A 21,531-nucleotide genomic window follows, 5' to 3' on the forward strand; every position below is an offset into this window, starting at 1 on the left:
TACCTATTAATTATGTATTTGTGTTAATTATTTATCTCAACATGTATCTGAAGCACCAAGATTTCCTGGGTTAGCCATCCTGGTGATTATCACTGCTTGGTTGTGAACCGCGGTCACGGATGCTCCGTAGCCTGACCTGAGTCACGGCCTCTTCGGACGCCATCCTTAACGAGATCCATCTTTCTCTTCTCACCGGTGTTTCTGGTGACAAATCACAGTGGCGGCGAATACGCGGTCGCTATAATACACCGTGTTTCTGGAAGTTCCTGTAGAAATACAGGCACGAGTATAGTCCGCGTGACTTGCGTTTCATCAAATGAAAATGAAGCATTTCTACGGCTGGCAGCAGAAGGAGCCTGACTGCTGTGACTCTGCTGTGAATACAATCTCCTTCGCTTTAAATATGGGCTGGAGAAATTGTCTTCTTTAAAAAACTCTCAGACAAAGAATGTAATTCACACTCTTGCTTTGGGGAGAGCCATTTCAATATTGCTTTCTCTCTGTGTGCTGAAAAAGCTCCAGATTTGGAATTCTATTGCCCTTTTGTCTTTTGGCTTCCTTCTCAGTCCCCTGGAGAGGCAGTGACTGGGAACAGCGTGATCCTGGCCCTGGTGGAGTTGGGGCGGTCCCGTGGAGGGAAAGCCCCCAGGAAGGGCCATGTTTTGCTTAATTGGTCTAAGGGCCTGAGCATCCTTGGCAGCAAATACACAGTTGGCTGTAATACCTGGTTTTGGGTTTGTGTGACTGACTGCTTCCTTCTCCTTAAATTTTGTTCCCAAGGATTTAGCATTTCTCGATCTGCTGTATCCTCTGGGTATATTAAAAGTTATTATGGGTCCAGTACATACTCATAGTAAAAAATGCAGACAGAACAAAAAGGTTATGCAGTGCGTTGTAGACCCCCTCCAGGACCGGCCTTCCCAGGAAACACCATCTGTTCATTCTTGGGTCTACTTTTAGACATTTTCCACATGAACACACCCATATATGTGTATGTTCTTCTTGAATGGGACTATAGCACACACATAATTCTCTTCCTTGCCTTTTCTTTTTTTTCAAGATTTTTATTTATTTATTTGACTGAGAGAGATCACAAGTAGGCAGACAGGTTGGTGGGGCAGGGGGTTGGGGAAGCAGGCTCTCCGCTGAGCAGAGAGCCCGATGCGTGTCTCGATCCCAGGACCCTGAGATCATGACCTGCGCCGAAGGCAGAGGCTTAACCCGCTGAGACACCCAGGCGCCCCTCCTTGCCTTTTCACTTAGTAATATATTTTGGAGATCTTTTTGTATCGCTCCTTCGGTGAGCTCATTATTTTGAATGACTCGGTAGTTCTCCAAGCTAAGGATGATCCATTATTTATTGTCTTTCTCACACCCTTTCCTCTCTTTATTAGAAAACATACTTCCAGAGAATCCTTCAGTCAGTCTCCTACTTAAGGCTGGAAGAGCCTCAACTTTCCAACCCCAACAAAGCTGGTGCAGGTTGGGAACATCATTAAACATCACCCACCGTCTTGCTCTTCCCTTTCCAGTTCTTGGTGTATGAGGGGTGGTGTGTTTCCCAAAAGTGGTGTTTCCCAAAGTCAGACTTGCAGTGGTGGCTCCAAGGGGCGGTGGACCACGGAAAAGTGAGTGGGAAGTTGGGTACATCAGTGGCAAATCCTTAGACTGGGAATAATAAAGCAGAAAATCAAGGTACTGTGCTGTCGGAATTTTCAAGGTCAGTAATGCTGCTCACTCTCTTTTCAAGTCAAGTTAGTTCAGGGGCCTGTTTTAGTAGCTTTGTGTGTTTTCCCAGACAGGAGGCAAGTCTTGGAGCTTACAAAGCCCATCTTGGGAAGAGCCCACAGACTCCCAAAGGAAATTGAAATGTCAGTCTTTGCCTGCCTTCAGGCAAGAGTACTAAACGTTGGACGAGATAAGTAGTTTTCAAACTCCTTTTAGAAGGGGAACCTATTTTTCAAATGAAATCTCTTTTACAAATCCCAGTAAATAAAAGAAAAAAAAAAAGTGGAGCTTCAGGGTATGGGGTTGGATCTGGTTGATCTTCCCTCCATCAATTCCCACGGCCCGGCCCGGGGTCTTACAGAGCACAGAAAAACCAGTAGACTAGATAAGCACTTAATCTTACCCAAGATGTTATGATTTTATCTTTCTTTGTCTTTTAATAGTATTCAGACACCACGAAGGGTTTCTACTTGGTGCATAATTCTGAAGAAGAAACATCTTCTCTTTGTCCTTTTTGAAAAGGGCCCGTTTAGACTTTACTGGACCAAAGGGCGGCCTGTTGGTTGAAGATGACATGTATCACTTCAGTTAACTTTGAGCTCCTAAAGGAAAATTTAGAAGTATCCAGACTGGAGGAACTAGTTTGTAAGGGCAGCAAGTCTTATACAAATTCCAAAGCCTGTGAGATTGATTGCTTTCAGTGTTTACTGCAGCCAAATGATTAACTAGGACCCTGCAACTGAGCCCACTGGAGAATGATTGATGCTGTGAATGCAGAAAGGATGTTTGCATGTGACCATCGGCTTTCTTGCTGAAGCCCTTTAAACATTGTTTATCTTGGGGACACTCACTGCTTAGAGCATTTTAATTTCCTTTTGTATTTTATGTTGTCTTATGCCAGGAGCCAAGGCGAGCCTTGTAGTATGTACTGACTTTGGTTTTTCAGGGCTTTCCAATGTAGGATGTAGGAGAAAGGCATGCTTCGGACCAGCTCGAGTCCATAGTGCTCTGGAATTTTTACTACTGCGAATGAAATAGTTGGCTTTATGATTAATTAGTTTTTTCTGACTAAGGAAACACAATGCTCACAAACATTAAATCAGACTATAATTATTTGGGATTTCAAAGATAAAATGTATGTTGATTAAGGCCAGAGCCAATTTTTGTGGAACTTTTATCACCTCTCTCACACTAAAGTCTCATTATGGATAAAAACCTCCCATTTTCCCACACTAAAATAGCATACCTCATTCAAAAACATGTGTTGAGTACCACTATTCCAGTCAGCGTCCTCAGTCATTGGGTTACAATAGTGAAGAGAACAGAGAAAATTCTTATGCTCAGAGGACCTTCATTTTTATTCTTTCAGCTAGTTACTTAAAAATTTGGTGAAAAGTTATCAGCCGTGCCTTCTGCAACAAATGTTATTTGAGAAAAATAATGTGCTTCAGGGTAGTGAAACTTGTTATTTTGGTAGGGAATTTAATTTCCTGCATACTCAGGGTAGAGCTAATGGAAGATGAAGATATGGGCTTGTCCTGAGTATAAAAGATAAATATCACAGTTTTTCAAAATGAGCTATTATCTACCTACATGTGGAAGAATAAGACATTTTCTTAAAAATACACATTCCTCTAGGTGTAATGCAGACTAGAAGGAAAAAGCATTCAGTTGCAACTCTGTTCAAAACAGAACATCAGGAGACATGAAGAGTCGCCGATAGAGACGTTTTCCTTGGATCCCTAGAGCAAGGGATTTTTAAAGACTTCACGTTTCTTATTTTTCTGTTATAACCAATAGAGTGCTAGGGCCTAACAGCTGACCAGAATTTTCAAGAATTCTTACTCTTTGTTGGGAAGATGTATCAATTTTTAAGGTCGTGCCTTTGCCTTCCTTTGCAATAGTATCTTAGTCTGTAGATGGAAGGAATTATACTTCGTTAACTGCTGTTCACAACGGGACTGAGTCTAAGTGATAGCTTGGAAGCTAAATCAGTATTTGCTTGTTCTGTTTATTGTGTGTGTCATGTCACACTAGAATTTACTGTACTCTTATGTTATATTTTAGAAAAATGAATGTTGGCGTGGCCATTAAGAAAGGTGGGAATCTGCTTATAAGTTTGAATCAGTATGTGAATTCATGGGTGTTTGGAGTGCTGTCCTTGGCATGATTTCATGCAAGGCACCCCTGACCCCTTGATCACGGGAAAGATTGAGGTTCAGGAAGGAGACTGAGGAGCTTAAGGTAACCGAACACAGCGGGGTAGGGTTGAGTTTCCGACTGGTATGTCTTTGTTAGGACTCTGGGTTGCTCATTCCAGGCTTCCAGGGAGAGTAAAGGACTTGCTGATTTGAGGTTGAGTACCTGCCTTAATTCAAACCTAATTGTTGTTCCAAGTTGTAGACTCTTATTTTCTCTCCAACTAGAGGCAAGCATTTTGAATTCAAGAAAAGACCGTTCGCTTGCACTTGTTTTGTGTGTCCTGTCCCATTGTTCTTTGCATGTAAGCCCAAGTGTTTGCTGATTGATTGAGAGTTCCCAGTGCAAATAACCCACCGATAATTACTGATTCAGTTTTGGAGAATTCATTGATTTGTTCCAGAGATATTTGTCGAGGGCTTAGTGTGTGCTGAACAACTAGAGGGAATAATTGCTCCTTGGGTTGGATCTAAATGTGATTCTCAGTGCTAATGAATTTATATGACATGGCCAGGGAACTTGGTCTCATTACTTGTAGACATGTTCTCTTAGCTTACGGGTCCTACTCACTTTCCTGACTAAGGATAGCACAGAGCTCTCCTTTCTTTCAATTCTTAGGGACTCAGCATAAGCATAAACCTTGGTGATTGCTCACCTTGTTTGCTGCTAGAGGTTAACAACTTTCTCTATTTTATTGGTGTTTTTGCTTCACTCATGCCCACCTTGTGGGTCCTTCCACAGTGATGCTTCAGTGACCTTTCTAGCCTGAAGACTGGTCCTATTCCTAAAGGGTTTTGTCCATGACATACCAGACCTTTTGCTAGCCTTCCAACCTTAATTTTAACTACGCCTCCCCCTTTACACTTTGTGTTAGAGTAATGTCCCATCAGTGGCAGTCCTTACTGCGCTGAGAGTTCTGTCTGCATAGACCTCTTTGGATCTCTGAGATGCAGAGCGGTGCCCAGGAAGTAGTGGGGTTCTGGAAGCATTTGTGGGAATTGAATTTTACTCACTCTTTGAAACTAATAAGATTTCAGTTTGCTAGCAAGCCAGATGACATTGTCTTCTGTCTAATCCCTTAAATTCTTCTTGATGGATTCAGCATTGTTTGTCAAAGCACTTTGTGAAATGGAAAATAGATGGTTCTTTCCTCTCACTGCTCAACAAAGTTTAAAATATATTTAGAACATTTAGCATTTGATGAGTGGTAAAGACTGTGTATTTCTTCAGGCTGTCCTCCTCCTCATCTGGTATGAGGAGGTGGGATTCATTTCTAAAATAATAGAAAGGTGGACTAAAGTAATGCCGGAGACTTTCTGTGTTCTTCAAGGAATCTTTTGCCTTTTAGTTTTCCTGAGAATAGAACATGAAGTAATTTAACAGATTTCTTGCTGTTCCTTGAATCTGCTTTACATTTCATAATTTTTCCCTTTTCAAGTTCTGTAAACCAATTTTCCTGTCATACTGAGGACACCATGTATTCAGCAACGCACGACCAAAGTCTGTGGCTCCCGTGTTATTTTACCATCTCTTTGCTCAACAAGATCAAATTTCTTTGCTTAAGAAATCTGCAAATTCTTGAGTCTTTTGTTCAGTGTGCATTTGCCTATTCTAACAAATTTGGATTATGTATTATTCCCTATGGTTTTTTTTTCCTTCACAGTCACTCTTATTTATGGGACTCTTACCTTATCCCTATTTCATTAGGCCAAGAGGCTGCGAGATATGTGTGCAGGTAATATGTGGCCCTTTACGTTCCGAGGTGAGCCCACTCCCGGGTGGAGGTCATATCTTGAGTTATGCTTCATGGAAATGCAGAGACCGTAACGTCCCACAATTTCTCTTAATCTCTTCATCCTCTTAGAACCTCTGGTGTACATTTTAGAGGGAATGGCATTGTCTCTGTATAAAGATTGATATACTCCAAGCTTAGTGGAATTAAGTAACTTGCTCAATAACTGATCTGTTTGCCTAAAACTAAAAAAAAAATTTTTTTGTCATAGGATTTTATATACATTCTTGAAAGGAAAAACAACAGTGAAGGAACTCACGTGTCCTCATCCCTCAGCTTTAAAAGCTAGCAACATTCACCTATTTTGGGGCCCAGCCTTTAACACTTGCTCCGTACCTAAGACAGGTTCTAAAGAAACGCAGTTGACATCAGGAAGATCAGAAAGTATCAGATTTCTTTTTGGGCTCATTTTAATTGCATTTATGTAATTATTCTCATAATCATTTTAAGTCATGCTCATTGTTATTTAAAAAAGCACAAAAAACTAAGAAAATCCATTTTTAATCCCTGGAGGGGAAAAATGCAAAAATAAACCAATTGGAAATCTTAGCAGATGGATAATTAAAAACAAACAAAGCAGAATTATCCTGAGAGTTTTATCACGGTTCCAAACACTAAGAGTGTGTACTTTCTTTGGGAGATTAAATATACCCTGTCCTTGAATCTCCAGCAGCAGATAATTGACTTTGTCTTGAGTGTTCTCCACTCTGTGGTCTGATGTGCTTCCTTCTACCATTTTCCTGGCTCAGAGAGGCTCAGAGTAATGGAGTAGTGGGTGTGACCCTGTGTGACACTGTCCTGTGTGACAGTCATCCATTATTTTTGGATGAGGCACTGGATTGTTTTTGATTATTCACATCACTTCTCTACTGTCTTCACACAGATAATAAAGCATTGGTTCAGGTAGCTTCATTAAACTATAAAGTCCTTGAGACTATAGCCTGTTCATCTCGAATCCCCAGCACCTAGGACAGGGCTTGACTTCCAGTATGTTCTTGGTGTACATTAGTTGACTGGAGATGGAGATGCAGAACCATCCTAAGATAAGCCATTGGTTAACAACCTCCATATGAAATGCTTTGTTATTAAAACTGGATTGATATACTCTGAACAAAAACTTTTTTGGCATGTGTTTGGCATGTGTTCAATGTAATAAAAAGATTGTTATTGTTGTTTTGAGAACACACTGAAAAATGAAAAAATTAAACAGATCTAATACTACTCTGAACACATTACCAAGAGGAAAGCAACTGGAGTAAATCGTGCCGTAATGGGAAGGAAAGAAAACAAAGTCTACCAGGGGGGAGGGATTATAGTTACAAAGCAAAGTTATTTTTCAAAACTATTATTTCTGTCATGACCTTTTCTTCAAGTTAACTGATGATACAGTCGCTTGCTTTTTCCAGTATGGAAGCACATGGCATTCTAGGAGTTTATTTATGACCCACTGTGGAGCAAATAGTGAGGAAGAATGCTCAGTGATGCGTTTTAAACACCATGCTTCGTGCGGGCAGGGTGCGGCGCTCTTCTGCTTGTACTGGGGTATGTTTTACATCTGAGCAAACATACCTGGCTTACTGTCCCCAACTTCCTCTTCTTTTTTCTCTGTTCAGGAAATCATTTTGGTTGAGTTTCTTGTGTAGGGCCAAACCCATGGGTCTGTTCAGAGCTGGTGAACAGGCCATCAATGGGATCTCTGTGAGCTCATTTTTCATCAGGGAGATACATGTCTTTCCCAAAGCTGTGATCTAGGAGAGTTGCCAAGTAGCGAGAGTTAAAAAAAAAAATACAGAAAACCCAGCAAACAACGTAATCCTTTCATGTGGTGATCTCTCCCGTTGTGCTCATTATGCTGTGGCTGTCTGACCAGATCGAAGACAGAGTCCACGATTCCTTTCCCTTCAGCTCTCTCTGGGTTTTTGGAATCTTAAACAAAGCTTGATTCCAAGTAATTGTCCACTGACAGCATTCAAAGGGTAGAAGTAGAAGACTCTGTAGGTTAGGACGAAATTGAAAAATGATGGAAACTCATGAACAATTTCTCAGGTTTGCTTTTGTGAGCTTAGCAGGTGTAAAATATTTACAAAGCTTTTATGTCTGTCTCTGAACTTGGGTGTTCTTTAAACCCAAAGCCTTCATCTGTTTTGATATCGCTGTCTATCGCTTTGGCCGGATCTATGGCGGTCGCTTAAAACACCAACGTGTTTTCTTTTCTTTCCTGATTCTCAGCTGGCCTGGTAATGGAGCAAACCAACCACACAATTTACTTCCATCTGCTTAATTTTATGAATGCCCTTTGGTATCCAGAACAGCTCTCCTAACAAGAAACAAGGATACCCACCCACTTAGTGGGAGCCTTTGTTTATTTGTTTGTTTTTTTCATTGAGAGTACTTCAATTTGGCTTCTGTGGAAGATTCTCTAAAGAAACAGTTGTTTTGTTATGGACACTGGGGAGGGCATGTGCTATGGTGAGAGCTGTGAAGTGTGTAAGACTGATGATTCACAGACCTGTACCCCTGAAGCAAATAATACATTATATGTTAATAAAAATAATAAAAAAAGAAGCAGTTGGTTTTCCATTACCTAAACAAGATACTGTCCCTAGGTGGCTTTGGAAGTCTGAAAAATGACCTCTGCTTCAAGGAGACCTTTCTGATGTTTGAATTGAATCGACCGATTCTAAATGTTACACGATTAGTGAAAAATATCTAACAATCCCTTTTGGGGCTTGGGACAAACATGGATTTAGCTCAGCTGTTTCCCCCTCAGGGTATCAGTGTGGCAACTCTCACTCACTGCTTCCACACCAGAAGGATGGTGGGGACAGCACATCGCCAGTTTTCAGCAGTGAGATGTTCATCTCCTTCTAGGGCCGTCTTCCGTCTGCTGCGACCACGGGGTCGGGACACGCATACCCTCCCTCTTCTAACCTTTGAGCCCCAGCAGCACTTTCTGTCTTGGCCTTTCCAGCGACTCTCCCTACTTTGACTGCTCTCTGGAACTTTCTCCTTTAAGGTCAGCTGAGTAAAAAGAGTGGACACCAGCTGTGGTGCTCAAGCAACGTTCAGTGAATGAAATTCTTAGGTGTACGTTGTAATCAACAAGCAAAAACATTTCTATTTCACCTTGAAAGTATATCACAGTTTTAGGCTTGTGACAATTAATAATATGCACAAGACCAATGGCGTCTGGGTTCTTGGGAACTCAGTTCTTTGCAGCCAAGCTCAGGTTTTTGTTTACTTTCCTGTACTTCGCGTGACCTCTTTTCGCCAGGAAGGCTGGTTGTTGGAGTCTTGTCCACGCAGCTATGCCATTGCTGTTTCATCTTCAGAAATCTCTTACTGGAGAACGGCTGTTACGTTGACATGGTGTTAAAGTTAGGATTGCTGTGTTTTGGCTTTGCGTATTCAGTAATGATGAAGAATAGATATAGTGACCGGAATAAGTAGACATTTTCTGGGATAATTTAACTAAAGTCCATAAACCAGACAGTAGCGGGAGCTCTGACCTGTGGGGCAGGGCTTCTCCGTCTCCTGTTGCAGCATCTGGTCAGCGGTGAAGCGAGTCACACACCGTTGATACCACCGGTGGGGTTAGAGCTTGTCAGTAGGAAAGTGTTCACAGACCCTCTGGGTCTGTACTTTCAGCAAAAGAAAACACAAAACCCAGTGGGTACATTTTTTGAGAGAAAACCCATCAAATTGGAATACAAACTGACTAACTGCTTTGGGGACTTCATTGAGGGGAATGTGGTGGCAGGACTATAAAAGGTGGGCTGAAAAGTTCAGAGAGGGGTGAACTGGAGAGGCAGACAGAGAAGGTGTGATGGTGGAGATGATTGAGTTTTCCGGAGTGGGACAGTAAGTGGCTCCTGTGGGCTGCATGCTGTTTGAGACATGCTGTAAGACATGGCTCCCATGTTGCTGTAGCTGTATTCTGGAACTTCTTCAGATGATTGTGATTCAAGAGCAAACAGAAATCTTTTCTGGGCTACCAGCTTTAATTGTGACATTGCTCTGGGCTATGTGGATCAGGGCTTTACAAGTTTGCAGTAGTAATTAATAAATTTTTGTCATGATTTACTTTTAAAAATTATTTAGAATCAATTCATAATTATTCCTGTATTATTCCTCGCACTCATAGTGGTTTAAAGTGTTTTCCCCCATGGGAGAGAAAGGGTGCTCTAGGGATTAGGAATAATCCCCAACATACCTTATCTACTCTGCAATTCAGGGTAGGTATCTATTGCTATTAATCCGTATGGCAATTACCCTTTATTTATGGTGCTTGTGATTTGTGATGTTACAAGTTTTAATTTTCCCATGGGTAAAGTTTTAATGAAGAAGGCAAGGATAGATGAAGCAAGCCTAAGGAATGTGTCTGTATCTCCACCAAACACAAAAAAGAAATATGTTTTGGGCACCAGGTTAGCTCAGTCAGTTAAGCGTCTGCCTTCGGCTCAGGTCAGGATGTTGGGGCCCTGGCATCGAGCCCCATGTCAGGTTTCCTGCTCCGCCGGGAGTCCGCTTCTCTCTCTCTCTCTGTCCTTCTCCCCCAGCCACCACTTGTGCATGCTTTCTTTCTCTTTCTCTCAGATAGATAAAAATAAGATCTTTAAACAAAAAGGAGTATGTTTTAAATATGTTTCCCTTAGTAAGAATACATCAGTGCCACAGGTCATAAACTAAAGGACTATAGGTCAAATATGTCAAGCCTAGCCTACAGACAAGTTTTATTTGTCTCTCATGGTGTTTAAAAATTTTTGAGTCTATTGCCATAATAGAGATATGGAGATTTCATAGGAAATCTGACTTTCTAACTTCTCTTGAGCACTTGGAAGGTCTGAGAATGTTGGGCCCATACTCCAAGGGCAGCCATCGTCTGGATGTGTTGAAAAGCCTTGCTCATTAGGTGGGACGTGTGCACTAGTTAGCTGCTGCCCCGCAATGCTGTTTTCTTTCCTTTTTTAAAAGATTTTATTTATTTATGACAGAGAGAGATCGTGAGAAAGGGAACACAAGCACAAGGGAGCTGGAGAGGGAGAAGCAGGCTCCCCGCTGAGCAGGGAGTCCTGATGTGGGGCTCGATCCCAGGACCCTGGGATCATGACCTAAGCCCTAGGCAGATGCCCAACGACTGAGCCATCCAGGTGTCCCCGCAATGCTGGTTTCTTAGGGACTGGCTGCCCCGTCTGTTTACACAGGCATTGAAGTGTGTTCTTTCTAACTGATCCCTAAATCGAAGGTAGACAAAATGGTGATGTTTAAAAAGCTTGTAATAATCCTAGTGATATTAATGATGTTAAATGCCCAAACATTTTGTGTAATTGTAATGTAAAACAAAAAACTAGGTTTTATTTCTTTTAATTAGAATGGTTTATTTTATGTTTTTATACAGCACCATTTCTGCTATCTTTCAGGGGCTCGTTTTGTCACCCAGATGTAAGTAAGGACCAACCATTTAAAGATTTAAAGATGTTTTATAAGAAAAGAAATATGAGTATTCTCATTAAAAGAAATAATCATATTTTTTCTTTTTCCTGAGAATTAATTATTTTCAGATCTCTAATCTATAGATTATATTAGTAAGTGAGCCAGTATACATAAATAAACTCTGTTTTACATTGCTATACCCTGTGGGCTTTTGATTATCGTAATCTGGATTTGAATTCCGACTGTGTCCCAGACTGTGCAACCTGGATGAGCCGGAGCTGCTCCATTGCTTGGTTTTCTCACCTGTCATCTGGGAGTCATTGTGGTACCTACCTTAGAGGATGGTTTGAAGATTGAACTACATAATCTAGGCAGGGGCAGTTGGCTCAGAGTAAGAACTCAGTAAATATTACCCATTATCATTACTTTTAAATAGTGTTGTCAGTGTTATCTTATTTATTTTATTACAACTTTTTTTTTTTTTTTTCCTAAAACAAGTCTTATGCACTATTGAGAGTATGTTGGGCATGTCTGCTCGTCCATCAGGAGTAACGTGGAAAATGCTCTTGTACTAAATCTAACTTTAAATCTTTTAAAATTTTATCTAGTGCCTTAGATCTCCACCTATCAAACAAGGAGGTTTTTCTTTGCCACCTACCTTGTATGGTAACACAGGGTAGAAATTCTGTAGAGACCACTGAGGCCATTGGTAGGAAGATGCAGAGAAGACTTCGTCTCCTATAAATGACCTTGATGAAGATGAATTTCGTCATCGTGTTAAATATCAAGTTGTCGCCCAAAGATATACAGAATACAAATTCACTGGTATGGAAATGTACTTTGTCCTTAATGTGTCTCTTGTCTTGTAAGTTTAACATGATTTTTCTTGACTTTGACTTCTTGCTAGGAGGAAAGCAGGTTTTGCTCCTCTGCCTGAAAGGAATGCACAAGAAAAATGCTTTTTAATCTGCATACGTGGCATAGAACACTAACTTGGGATGTTGTTCAGCATCAACAGAAATTTATGATTATGTCCTCCTGTCTTGTTCAGTCTCTCAGAAAAACTTGGTTTTAAGTGGGAAGAGAGAAATGGCGCCACAAGAACTATTTCTTGGATTCAAAACCGCTGTTTTCTCGAACTGCAGGAATCCCACATTACTGGCCACCCACTGTCCTTTCGGGGAAACCAGAAGTAGTATTTTAGTGTTGGAAATGAAGATCGAGTGTGATGGGTTACATTTGAGGAAAAATGTCCTCTTAAATGGTTGCAAAAGCACAAATCTCTCTCAGCTGTAGGGTTTTCAGTGCGGAAGATCTTGTCCATTTTGTCTGGGCGCCATCGCCATTGCTTTTCTGTTTATTCCATTTCTGTCACTGCCTGTTAGGTGAATGCTTGGCTTTTATCTGATCCCTTTGGAAACCCAAGTTATTTCTCCTGAGGGTGTCAGGCAGAGGAGTCTTTCAGGAGCGGGTTGGCTCTGAAGTATGAAGCCGCTTTTCCTGAAGGGAAGGTGTGTTGTTAGACACGGATTTAGTTCCTTGCTCTGTCAGTGTAAACCATCCCGTATTGGGGGAAAACAACTCAGTGGAATTCTCTACGGAAGGAGAGTCCTGGGACCCACGCCAGTTGTCGCTACAGCTAACTGCTAGGGAGAACACACTGTGGGATGAGCTCCTCTTCTGCTCTCTAACCTCTCCGAGGGCTGAGCGTGTGGGTGAAGCGTTCCTGGTACTTAAAGTGGTATTAGGCAAGAAGCAACAGGCAGATAACACACAAATGTCACCATTTCACTGGTCTCTAGGAAAACATACCTGAACCTCAGAAGATAGAAAAGATAGTGAAGACACTAGCCTGTTAACGGGACTCCTGGAACATTACCCGACTTCTAAAAAGTATTTTATTCACATTTTCCCATTCTGTTTTTATTCATCTTTTTATGAGTAAATTTACATGCATACATCCTTATTTATATAGATGTACATTTTCCCATCATTACTCATTCTTTGAGAAGGTAGTCTCTTTCTTTTTATTATTAAAAAAAAACTATTGAGTATTCCTCACTGTTTACAAAAAACCCATTTTTTTAAAAAAGATTTTATTTATTTGTTTGACAGAGAGAGATCACAAGTAGGCAGAGAGGCAGGCGGGGGGCTGGGGGAAGCAGGCTCCCCAGTGAGCCGGGACCCTGATGTGGGGCTCGATCCCAGGACCCTGAGCCCATGACTTGAGCCAAATGCAGAGGCTTTAACCCATTGAGCCACCCAGGCGCCCCCAAAAAACCCATTTTAATTAAATTTTAAGGTAAAAGATTCACATATTTCAGGGATCAGTTAATTGAGTTACTTAATTATTCCAAAAGTGGATAATATTTGTAATATGACCTGAACCGAAGGCAAACACTTCACCGACTGAGCCACCCAGGCGCCCCATGCCTTGGCTTTTTATTGCTTCTTTGGAGAAATTCGTCCCAAGTCACAATGTGATCTAATACTTACCTTTTCCGTTTACACTTGGACTGTTAGAAGACCACCCCGGCCCCTGCCCCACTCCTTCCACTCCAACCTGGGCCGTGTGAAAGCTCTAATTCAGTTTTCTCCTTTCAGTAGGGATATGAAAGCAGTTGTGCATGGTCACACCTGGCGAAGATGGCAGCAGGAAGGGTTTTGCTCTGCTTGTGCAACATCTCACAGCCCCCTTCTGGAGGGTGGAGGTTGCACTGGCCGCCTCAGTGGATTAAGAGTTGAGTTCCAAGAAGCTGGAGGCAGATCCCGGGTCCTGAACTGGGCACAGAAAGCAAGAGGGCCAACCCAAGCCAGAGCTCCTAAGAACCAATGTTAAATCCGTGCTCTGTGATAGGACGGTGCAGAGTGAATGGCTTGGTTTTAGGCAGAAATCGGGTCTAAGAATAGGCAGGCAGGAACACTTTTTTATGGCACATTCAGCGTTTTTCAATGGAGAGCGTGGGGCAGTATGTGATGCTCGAATCACTAAAAAAGGAAGATTGTTAGAGTCATATCTGCACTTCTAGAGCATTATATTTATTTTATTTTTTTAAGGTTTTATTTGTTTATTTGACAGAGAGAGAGAGGGAACACAAGCAGGGGGAACAACAGGCAGAGGGAGAGCAAGAAGCAGGCTCCCCGCTGAGTAGGGAGCCTGACGCGGGGCTCGATCCCAGGACCCCGGGACCACGACCCGAGCTGAAGGCAGATGCCCAACCGATTGAGGCACCCAGGTGCCCCGAGTCATAATGCTTTAGAAAAATAAAAATTTTGAATCTGTACAGATTAAAGAAGGTAGCATAAGGAATGGAAACTGTAGTTATGATCAATTAATAAAATTAATCCTTTTTAAATTTCATGAAATGTTAAGATGTAAAAAGAGATTTTAAAAGGTTTTGCTTTCATTAAAATGCTAGTATAAATTTAGCACTTAAATTGTTCTAAAGGGAAACAAATCTTACCTGAAATAATGCCTTATATAGATGGTAAGTTATTTCCATATAACAGCTTTTCTACAGAAGGAATCCAAAGGCTATTTAAAATCTCTATTTTTATTAAGCAAGTCAAGTATTTTAATGAAGTTGTGTTTAAATATGGGCACACCTTAGTTAATATCTTTTCCTTTTAGAAAGGTTTATAATATTTTTCTTATTCTTTTTGTCCTCTTGTTCATGTAGGTTTTTAAGAAAGTAGTGTCTTATTTTCCAGTTTCATCAGCCTAAAGACAGTCTGAGGGTTTTTTTTCCTTTAAACTCCTGTCTTCGTGAATCTGTTCCTAAAGTTCTGTTTAGGATTCATTTAATTATTCATTCATTCAGGTCCAATGGTAGGTCATGGGAATCTACCAAAAAAAAAAAAGGTCAAGGTTTCTGTGCTTCTCCCATTCAATCCTTTAAATCAGGATACAAACAACGACGAATTCTGGGGTGATTCTTTTGGTGCTCTAAAAATTGATAAGCATTAATCATGTTGGAATCCTGACCCTGCCCCGCTCCTGTTTTGAAGAGTAGCTCATGTCCAGGTAAACGCGAAAGGGTTCTGAGCTAAAGATATGATAAAGCGGACCTAGTGACTTTTCTTTTGATGAAACAAAAGTTTATAAAATACTTTCCTCAATGTCCCTGTCATATGGTAGAACATCTTTCCCTTTTATAGTATTTTAATGTCAACAGTGTGTTCTAAACCATGTCACCTTATGGAAAGGAGCAACGATCCTCCCAGGGACGTTCGTCAGCTCTTACTGTACCCTGATGTTCACGCTGACTTGAGAAACGCCAAAGATCTTAGAAGTAAAGCAGAATGATTTTATGGAAAGTACATCAAACTGCTAAGTTAGAAGACCCGAGCTGTAAACCCAGCTTTATTAGTGTCTGCTTTCATGACTTTCTTCTTTGAGGCTTCTGTTTATTCATCTGCAAAACGAAGGCCCGTATTAGGTAGTTATTGCTGTGTAACAAATCACCCCCAAACCTCAGTGTCAATAAGCATTTATTCTGACCCGGGAGGCATCGTGGAGCATTGGGCAGTCCTGCTAACATGGGCCACGTGTGCTTGTACTGCTGCAGTTGGCTCTTGTGTAGCCTGTGCTCTGGCTCCCCTGGAGTGGCCTCTCGCCCATGGCTGTCTATTGACTGAGCAGTGAGATGAGCGTGTCGCGTCATTCTCATCATCCACAGGCTAGCCTGGGCTTCCTTCTCTTTGCCAAAGCGTGTGTCCCAAGAGTGTGAGCAGATACACATAAGGCCTCTGGAAGCCTGTTAATTCTGCCACATCCTGTTGGCTGAAGCAAATCTCAAGGCCAGCTCACATTCAAGAGCTGGGGAGATGGACTCCCAAGTCCGACTGAAAGGACACGGAACAGTGAGGAGAGAAGAATGGCGGCCGGTCGTGCAGGTGATTGACTTACCGGGCCGTTAGACCTCTAGCTTGTTGTCCGACCTGCTAGTGATCTAACTGGTGATTTAAATACCTTCTGCTGTGCATAGGTACTGAAAGAGACGCAAAAGAAGAAATAACACCTGACTCTATTGAAGGCACTTTGTATTTTATAAGACCATTTTCACTTTTCCAGAGAAACATAACATAAAAGATTCCCTTGAGGATCTGGCAATGTGGTTAAGCAAATAAGGCTCATCTATTAAAACAGAAACCATTTCAAGACTATTTTTCTCTTGGATGGAGACTTGTAAGAGCTACCGGACACAAAAAAAGAGGCGGCAAATGTGGGCTAGAACTGTCTATGAAGCCTCAGGAGATCGGTGGTTAGCTCCAGACTCATCTGACTTTCCTCCTTTTGATCATACCTTATATTTATATACACAAAGAGAGTAAAAGGTATTTTAATTAGGTAAGGGAAACCAACAGTTGGCAGATGAATAATTAATCTCAACTTATTTCCTGCTAGTTTAAGGAAAAAGTGCTATCTTGACGATAGATTTTTAGTACATAAAAGCTATTCTCACAAGGATGTTTAATTTCCTCAATATTCACCAATTATTTTTAGGTAGTGGTTCCTTTAAATAAAGCAAATGGCATTGGTTTCAGCCGGAGGCAGGGGTTGCCAGGTGTTCACCCAAACCCATGCGCTCTCCCTCTGTCTCCGCCTGCAGGCAGGGGTATCGTTTGGTGAAGTTCTGTGTCACGTGTGTAGAAGAACATGTGCCACTACTTGGGTTGTTCCTAAAACCTCACCAGGCGCTTCTCCATACTTTTCTGCCTGTCTTGGTTGACCACATCCTGGGTGACTTTGGAAGCCATAGGTCGACTTGTAGGAACTGCTGCCAACCTGTGTTCCTAAATGATTGCCCGAAGCAGGAGGCCTCTTTCAAACAGGAAGGTCTACGCTGGGCTGTTAACTGAGCCAGACAGGAAATTCTGTTCTGTTTCATGCAACACACAGTGGGTCTGTTTGCTTAAGCAATACGGTCCTCTCCGACTAATACAGTAAAAATATATTTACTTGTGAAATCAAGGCAACTAAAGAATAGTTTTCTATTTTATCAAAAATAGTTTTGATACAAAATTGAGTTCCGTAAACGCCCCTTGTCATTCTTCCGTCTACCAAGGGCTGAGCTGTTGCTGGAGCCAGAGGTGAAGGAGACTATTCCATTCAGGGAGTGCACAGTCTCCTAGAGGGAAAACACCTATGTAACCAGATCGTTATTATACTATGTAGTAAACCTGTGGGCTGAGCTAAATTAATGTATCACAGAGACCCCACTATTTAGTGACTCAAATAGATAGAAGATTCTTTTTTTTTGTAATAGTTAAGAGTAAGGTAGACAATCCAGGCTAGGTGACTGGCTCTGCTCTAGACAGTTATAGCAACAATACTGATAAGAATGGTTACTATTATTAGTAACGGCCATTATTATCATAGATACCATTAGCTGGCATTTATGGTGTGTCAAGCTCTTTACAAGTCTTTGGGGATAACTCTTCAACTGTTAGAAAGCCCACCTGCATTACATACTGTGTATTTCCCCATTTTACAGATTAAAAAAACAACAACAACACAGCACAAATTGCTTAAGTAATTTACCCAGACTCACCTAGGTAAGAGGTGATGTTTCTGGGCTTTGAACCAGGCAGTCTGAGTCTATGCTGTTAACCACAATGCCGTAGTTGGAGAGGCTCGATGCAGTGAGCAGTCATTGTAATACGGGAACACCCACTGATGTTGGGGGACCTTTGACTGATACTTTAAAAATCTTCTTTCAGGGGACCTGCGTGGCTCAGTGGGTTAAGCCTCTGCTTTCAGCTCAGGTCATGATCTCAGGGTCCTGGGATGGAGCCCCGCATTGGGCTCTCTGCTCAGCGGGGAGCCTGCTTCCCTCTCTCTCTCTCCCTGCCTCTCTGCCTGCTTGTGATCTCTCTCTGTCAAATAAATAAATAAAATCTTGAAAAAAAAATCTTTCAGCACGTCAACTCAGATTGTAGTGTGAACTTGGTGTTTGTGGTTATGGTGCATTATGGTTCTAACGTGTTTTATGTTTTAGATGTATCATGAGTCTTTGAAGCAAATCTTCTAATTTTTGTGGGGTCCTGTTTTCTTAGGTAGTCAGTAAAAGTTACACCAGTTCAAAAACATTAGTGATGACTGTTTGCATTTGTTATCTTCCCAAGCGGACTTTTTTTTTTTTTTAAAGATTTTTATTTATTTATTTGATAGATCACAAGTAGGCAGAGAGACAGGCAGAGAGAGAGGGGGAAGCAGGCTCCCTGCTGAGCAGAGAGCCCAATGCGGGGCTGAATCCCAAGACCCTGGGATCATGACCTGAGCCGAAGGCAGAGGCTTTAACCCACTGAGCCACCCAGGTGCCTCCCAAGCTGACTTTTTATGAATCTCTAACCTAGGGGCGCCGGGGTGGCTTAGTCCTCAAAGGTCTGCCTTGGGCTCAGGTCATGATCAAGCCCCGCCTCGGGCTCCCTGCTCAGCGGGAAGCCTGCTTCTCTCTCTCCCACTCCTCCTGCGTGTGCTCCCTTCCTCGCTGTCACTCTCTCTGCAAAATAAATTTTAAAAAAATCTTTAAAAAATCTCCAGCTTATTTAGAGTGTATTATACTGACCTTTGCCCTTTGGTAAGTGGTTTCTTGATGAGCAAAGAGAGAATAATACACAATGTAGGGTCCATCATTCCAACTCCCATACAGAGCACGCCACGCACGTCTTCTGTCTGTCCTCTGCATTTTCCCTGCAGGGCGCCCTCAGACACACGCCCGTGTCTGAATGGTCCTTTCCCTCGGCCACTCCTTTAGAAGGCTGGGTATACCAGAGATGGCAAAAGTGGTTTTTACCCAGCATCTTTGCCTTTTGCCCCTGTGAGATGATTTGGCAAATAGAAACCTAATCTGAAACCTCAGATAGTCTTTTTCCTTGAGTGGGTGTGGCCAGGATGCTCAACGGGGCATTTCTATTACCATCTGCTAAAGTTTTTCATTTTGTCAGAGCGTTGAATTTTTTTGTCCAAGACTTACACCGTATTAGCTTTCTTCTAGGAGTCATTTTAGTTTCTCTTAAAATATTGTGAGTGCTGTCTTACTTTCTTCATTTACTGGGGATCATTTTCTCTTGCCCAGGATGGTGACGGGAGTGTTTCCTGCATATCCCCTCTATTGTGCGTGCTGAGTTCTTCTGGTGACTGAGGCCGTCTCGGAGAAGAGCCTAGGGGAGCACTGAAAGAGTTCTTGGAGATCTTTCTCTCTGGGATCATGGAATCTGGTTAATTGTGGACTTGGTTAGCATTTATGAGGCTGCTTTGTGTGCAAGATGTCTGGTAAGACAGAATAAAAGAAGGCACCAGGCAGTGCCAGGTTACTAACGTGGGCCGCGCGTCACTGGCGCATTTGGATGCAGATTGTGGTCCAGGTTGGGACTGCTGCCTGCAGTACAAGGGGGTGTTGAGAGTCCCCCGGCCAACAAGGGGGTTGGGAACTGCGGGCTGCCCTTTTATTCCGCGAGTACAACCGATTCAAGCCATTCAGGAATGAAGTAAGTAATTTTTTTCAATCATCGCGCATTCAATCTTCTTTGTCCAAACAATGTTACTGACGTCAGGAAATGAATGGGGAGCTGGGAATTTCAATTTCCCTGACTGGGTCTCATTTTCACTAGCGACGTTATCTTTGGCAAATTGTTTTACCTCTGCACTTTCTCCGCACCACAAAGCTAATTGTGGCCCTTGGCGTTCATCGGGGAGGCAGGGGATGACATTGTCCGTGCACCGTCCTGGAGTTTGAATCTCTACTCTGCCACTCCCCTGGTGTCACCTCGGTCAGGTTGTCTGAAATGGAGACAGTAATGTTTGCTCGTGGGACAGCTAGAAGAATTAACAAAGGCTGTTCCTGGACATGACCAAGCACAATGTCTAGCATGTACTTGGTACCCATTTAATTCTGGTTGTTGCATTTCATCACCATCATCATTAGCTGTCATCAAGGTCCCAACTTGGATGAGATGCTGACAAAAATATCAACAGAGGTGCACGAACTTTCTTTTATGAAGAGATCTGCCCATTGCTGTGTAGAGGTACTATTTTTCAATGGAATAGTAATTACTGTATTAATATTAAAAAGTTTTTCTTCAGACACATATTTTCACAAATGAAAGAGGGAAGCTTCAGACACCATCTGAGTCGAGAGTCAGCATGGCATCGTGGAAACAGCACGAGATTAAGATGTCGCACAGATCTCTGGCACCGCCGTTCACTAGCTGCGACCTTGGGAAAGTTCATTAACTTCTCTGAGCCGCAGTTTACTTGTTCATAAAATGCTAATGAAATGATAATGTTAATTTAAACAAGACCTATTTTGAGGATTAGAGCTAATATATAGAGTTCGTCAAGCCTTGCATGTACTATGTGGTTGATTTATAGAATACAACGGAATGTTGGCACGTGCTTTCTTCAGGTGCTTTGTAATGCCATCTTGAGCTGCCAAGTTGCCCCAGTTGTGTTGTTCATTTTTCTGTCTTTAAAGCATCCTTTTCTTTTCCTTTTTAGCATTTAGTCACAATGTGTATTTCTCCATTTCTTTCTACATTTGCTTACTGCTCTTCTCCTCCTGCTTGGCTGAGGGCTGGGTCTGTGTCTGTTCACGGTTAGAGAGCTAGCCCAGTGCCTGGCATATGATTACTGCTCGATAAATCTTTGTTAAATGGCAAAGTGGAAGGGTAGCCAACGACCAACGGCGATATTTCTCCGCTATAAGCACATATCATTTATTTGTCACTTCATTTTATATTGCCTTGTAACATCACCTGTTGTCTTGTTAATTAGCTCTTGTAAAATTGCTAATTATTTCTTATACTCTCTGATAGGTCGTAAACCACTGAAGTGCCAGAGACATAGATTTGATCTGCATTCCCCATAGATAGTACACTCCTTTGTGCAATGACTATTTGTCGAATACCAGAAAAGAAAGAAAAACCTCACTCTGGGGATTTCACCAAAGATTCAACCTTTGGGAAATGTTATAAGGTCAGCTTGCGTTCCGCCTTCTTTCTCTCTCATTCCTGTCTTGTAACAGAGAGGACTGATGTTCAGAGGGACAAGAGCAGTCGTAGTGATCAACTCTGGCACCGTCCTAACCATGTTCATAGACACACCTCGGTGATTTTCACCCCACTGTGGCCCTCTCGTGTGGCCGCACGGCATCACCAGTTGAAATCACTCTGCTTTTGAATTTTTCTCCCAGGTCCTTCCCTCCCTCCTTCCGTAGTCAGGTTCGCGTGCAGAGTGAGCCAGTTGCCACTTTAATGACCGAGAGACTTCCTGTGGTCCTTTACTTGCTGCTGTCAGCTCGAACCTGTGTGGTCCTCTTCCTGCTCTGAAGTGGCACCTTGAAAACCATGAAACTGAACCGCAGTTTCATGGACAC

The 21,531-nt window shown here is 42.1% G+C and overlaps 1 protein-coding gene across 4 annotated transcripts in view; it reads left to right on the forward strand.

Annotated features, from left to right (window-relative positions):
- FRAS1 (Fraser extracellular matrix complex subunit 1) overlaps positions 1-21,531 on the forward strand; it is a 416,244-nt gene that overhangs the window by 71,683 nt on the left and 323,030 nt on the right. Inside the window, exon 3 of one of the 4 annotated variants that reach the window (XM_032334688.1) lies at positions 11,140-11,161. The exons of the other annotated variants lie outside the window; for them this stretch is intronic. Within the exon in view, the coding sequence (XP_032190579.1) occupies positions 11,140-11,161 (22 nt within the window). The remainder of the gene's footprint in view (positions 1-11,139; positions 11,162-21,531) is intronic. 4 annotated transcript variants of the gene reach the window in all.

The sequence above is a fragment of the Mustela erminea genome, chromosome 2 (assembly GCF_009829155.1).
Source record: "Mustela erminea isolate mMusErm1 chromosome 2, mMusErm1.Pri, whole genome shotgun sequence".
Classification (NCBI taxonomy): domain Eukaryota; kingdom Metazoa; phylum Chordata; class Mammalia; order Carnivora; family Mustelidae; genus Mustela; species Mustela erminea.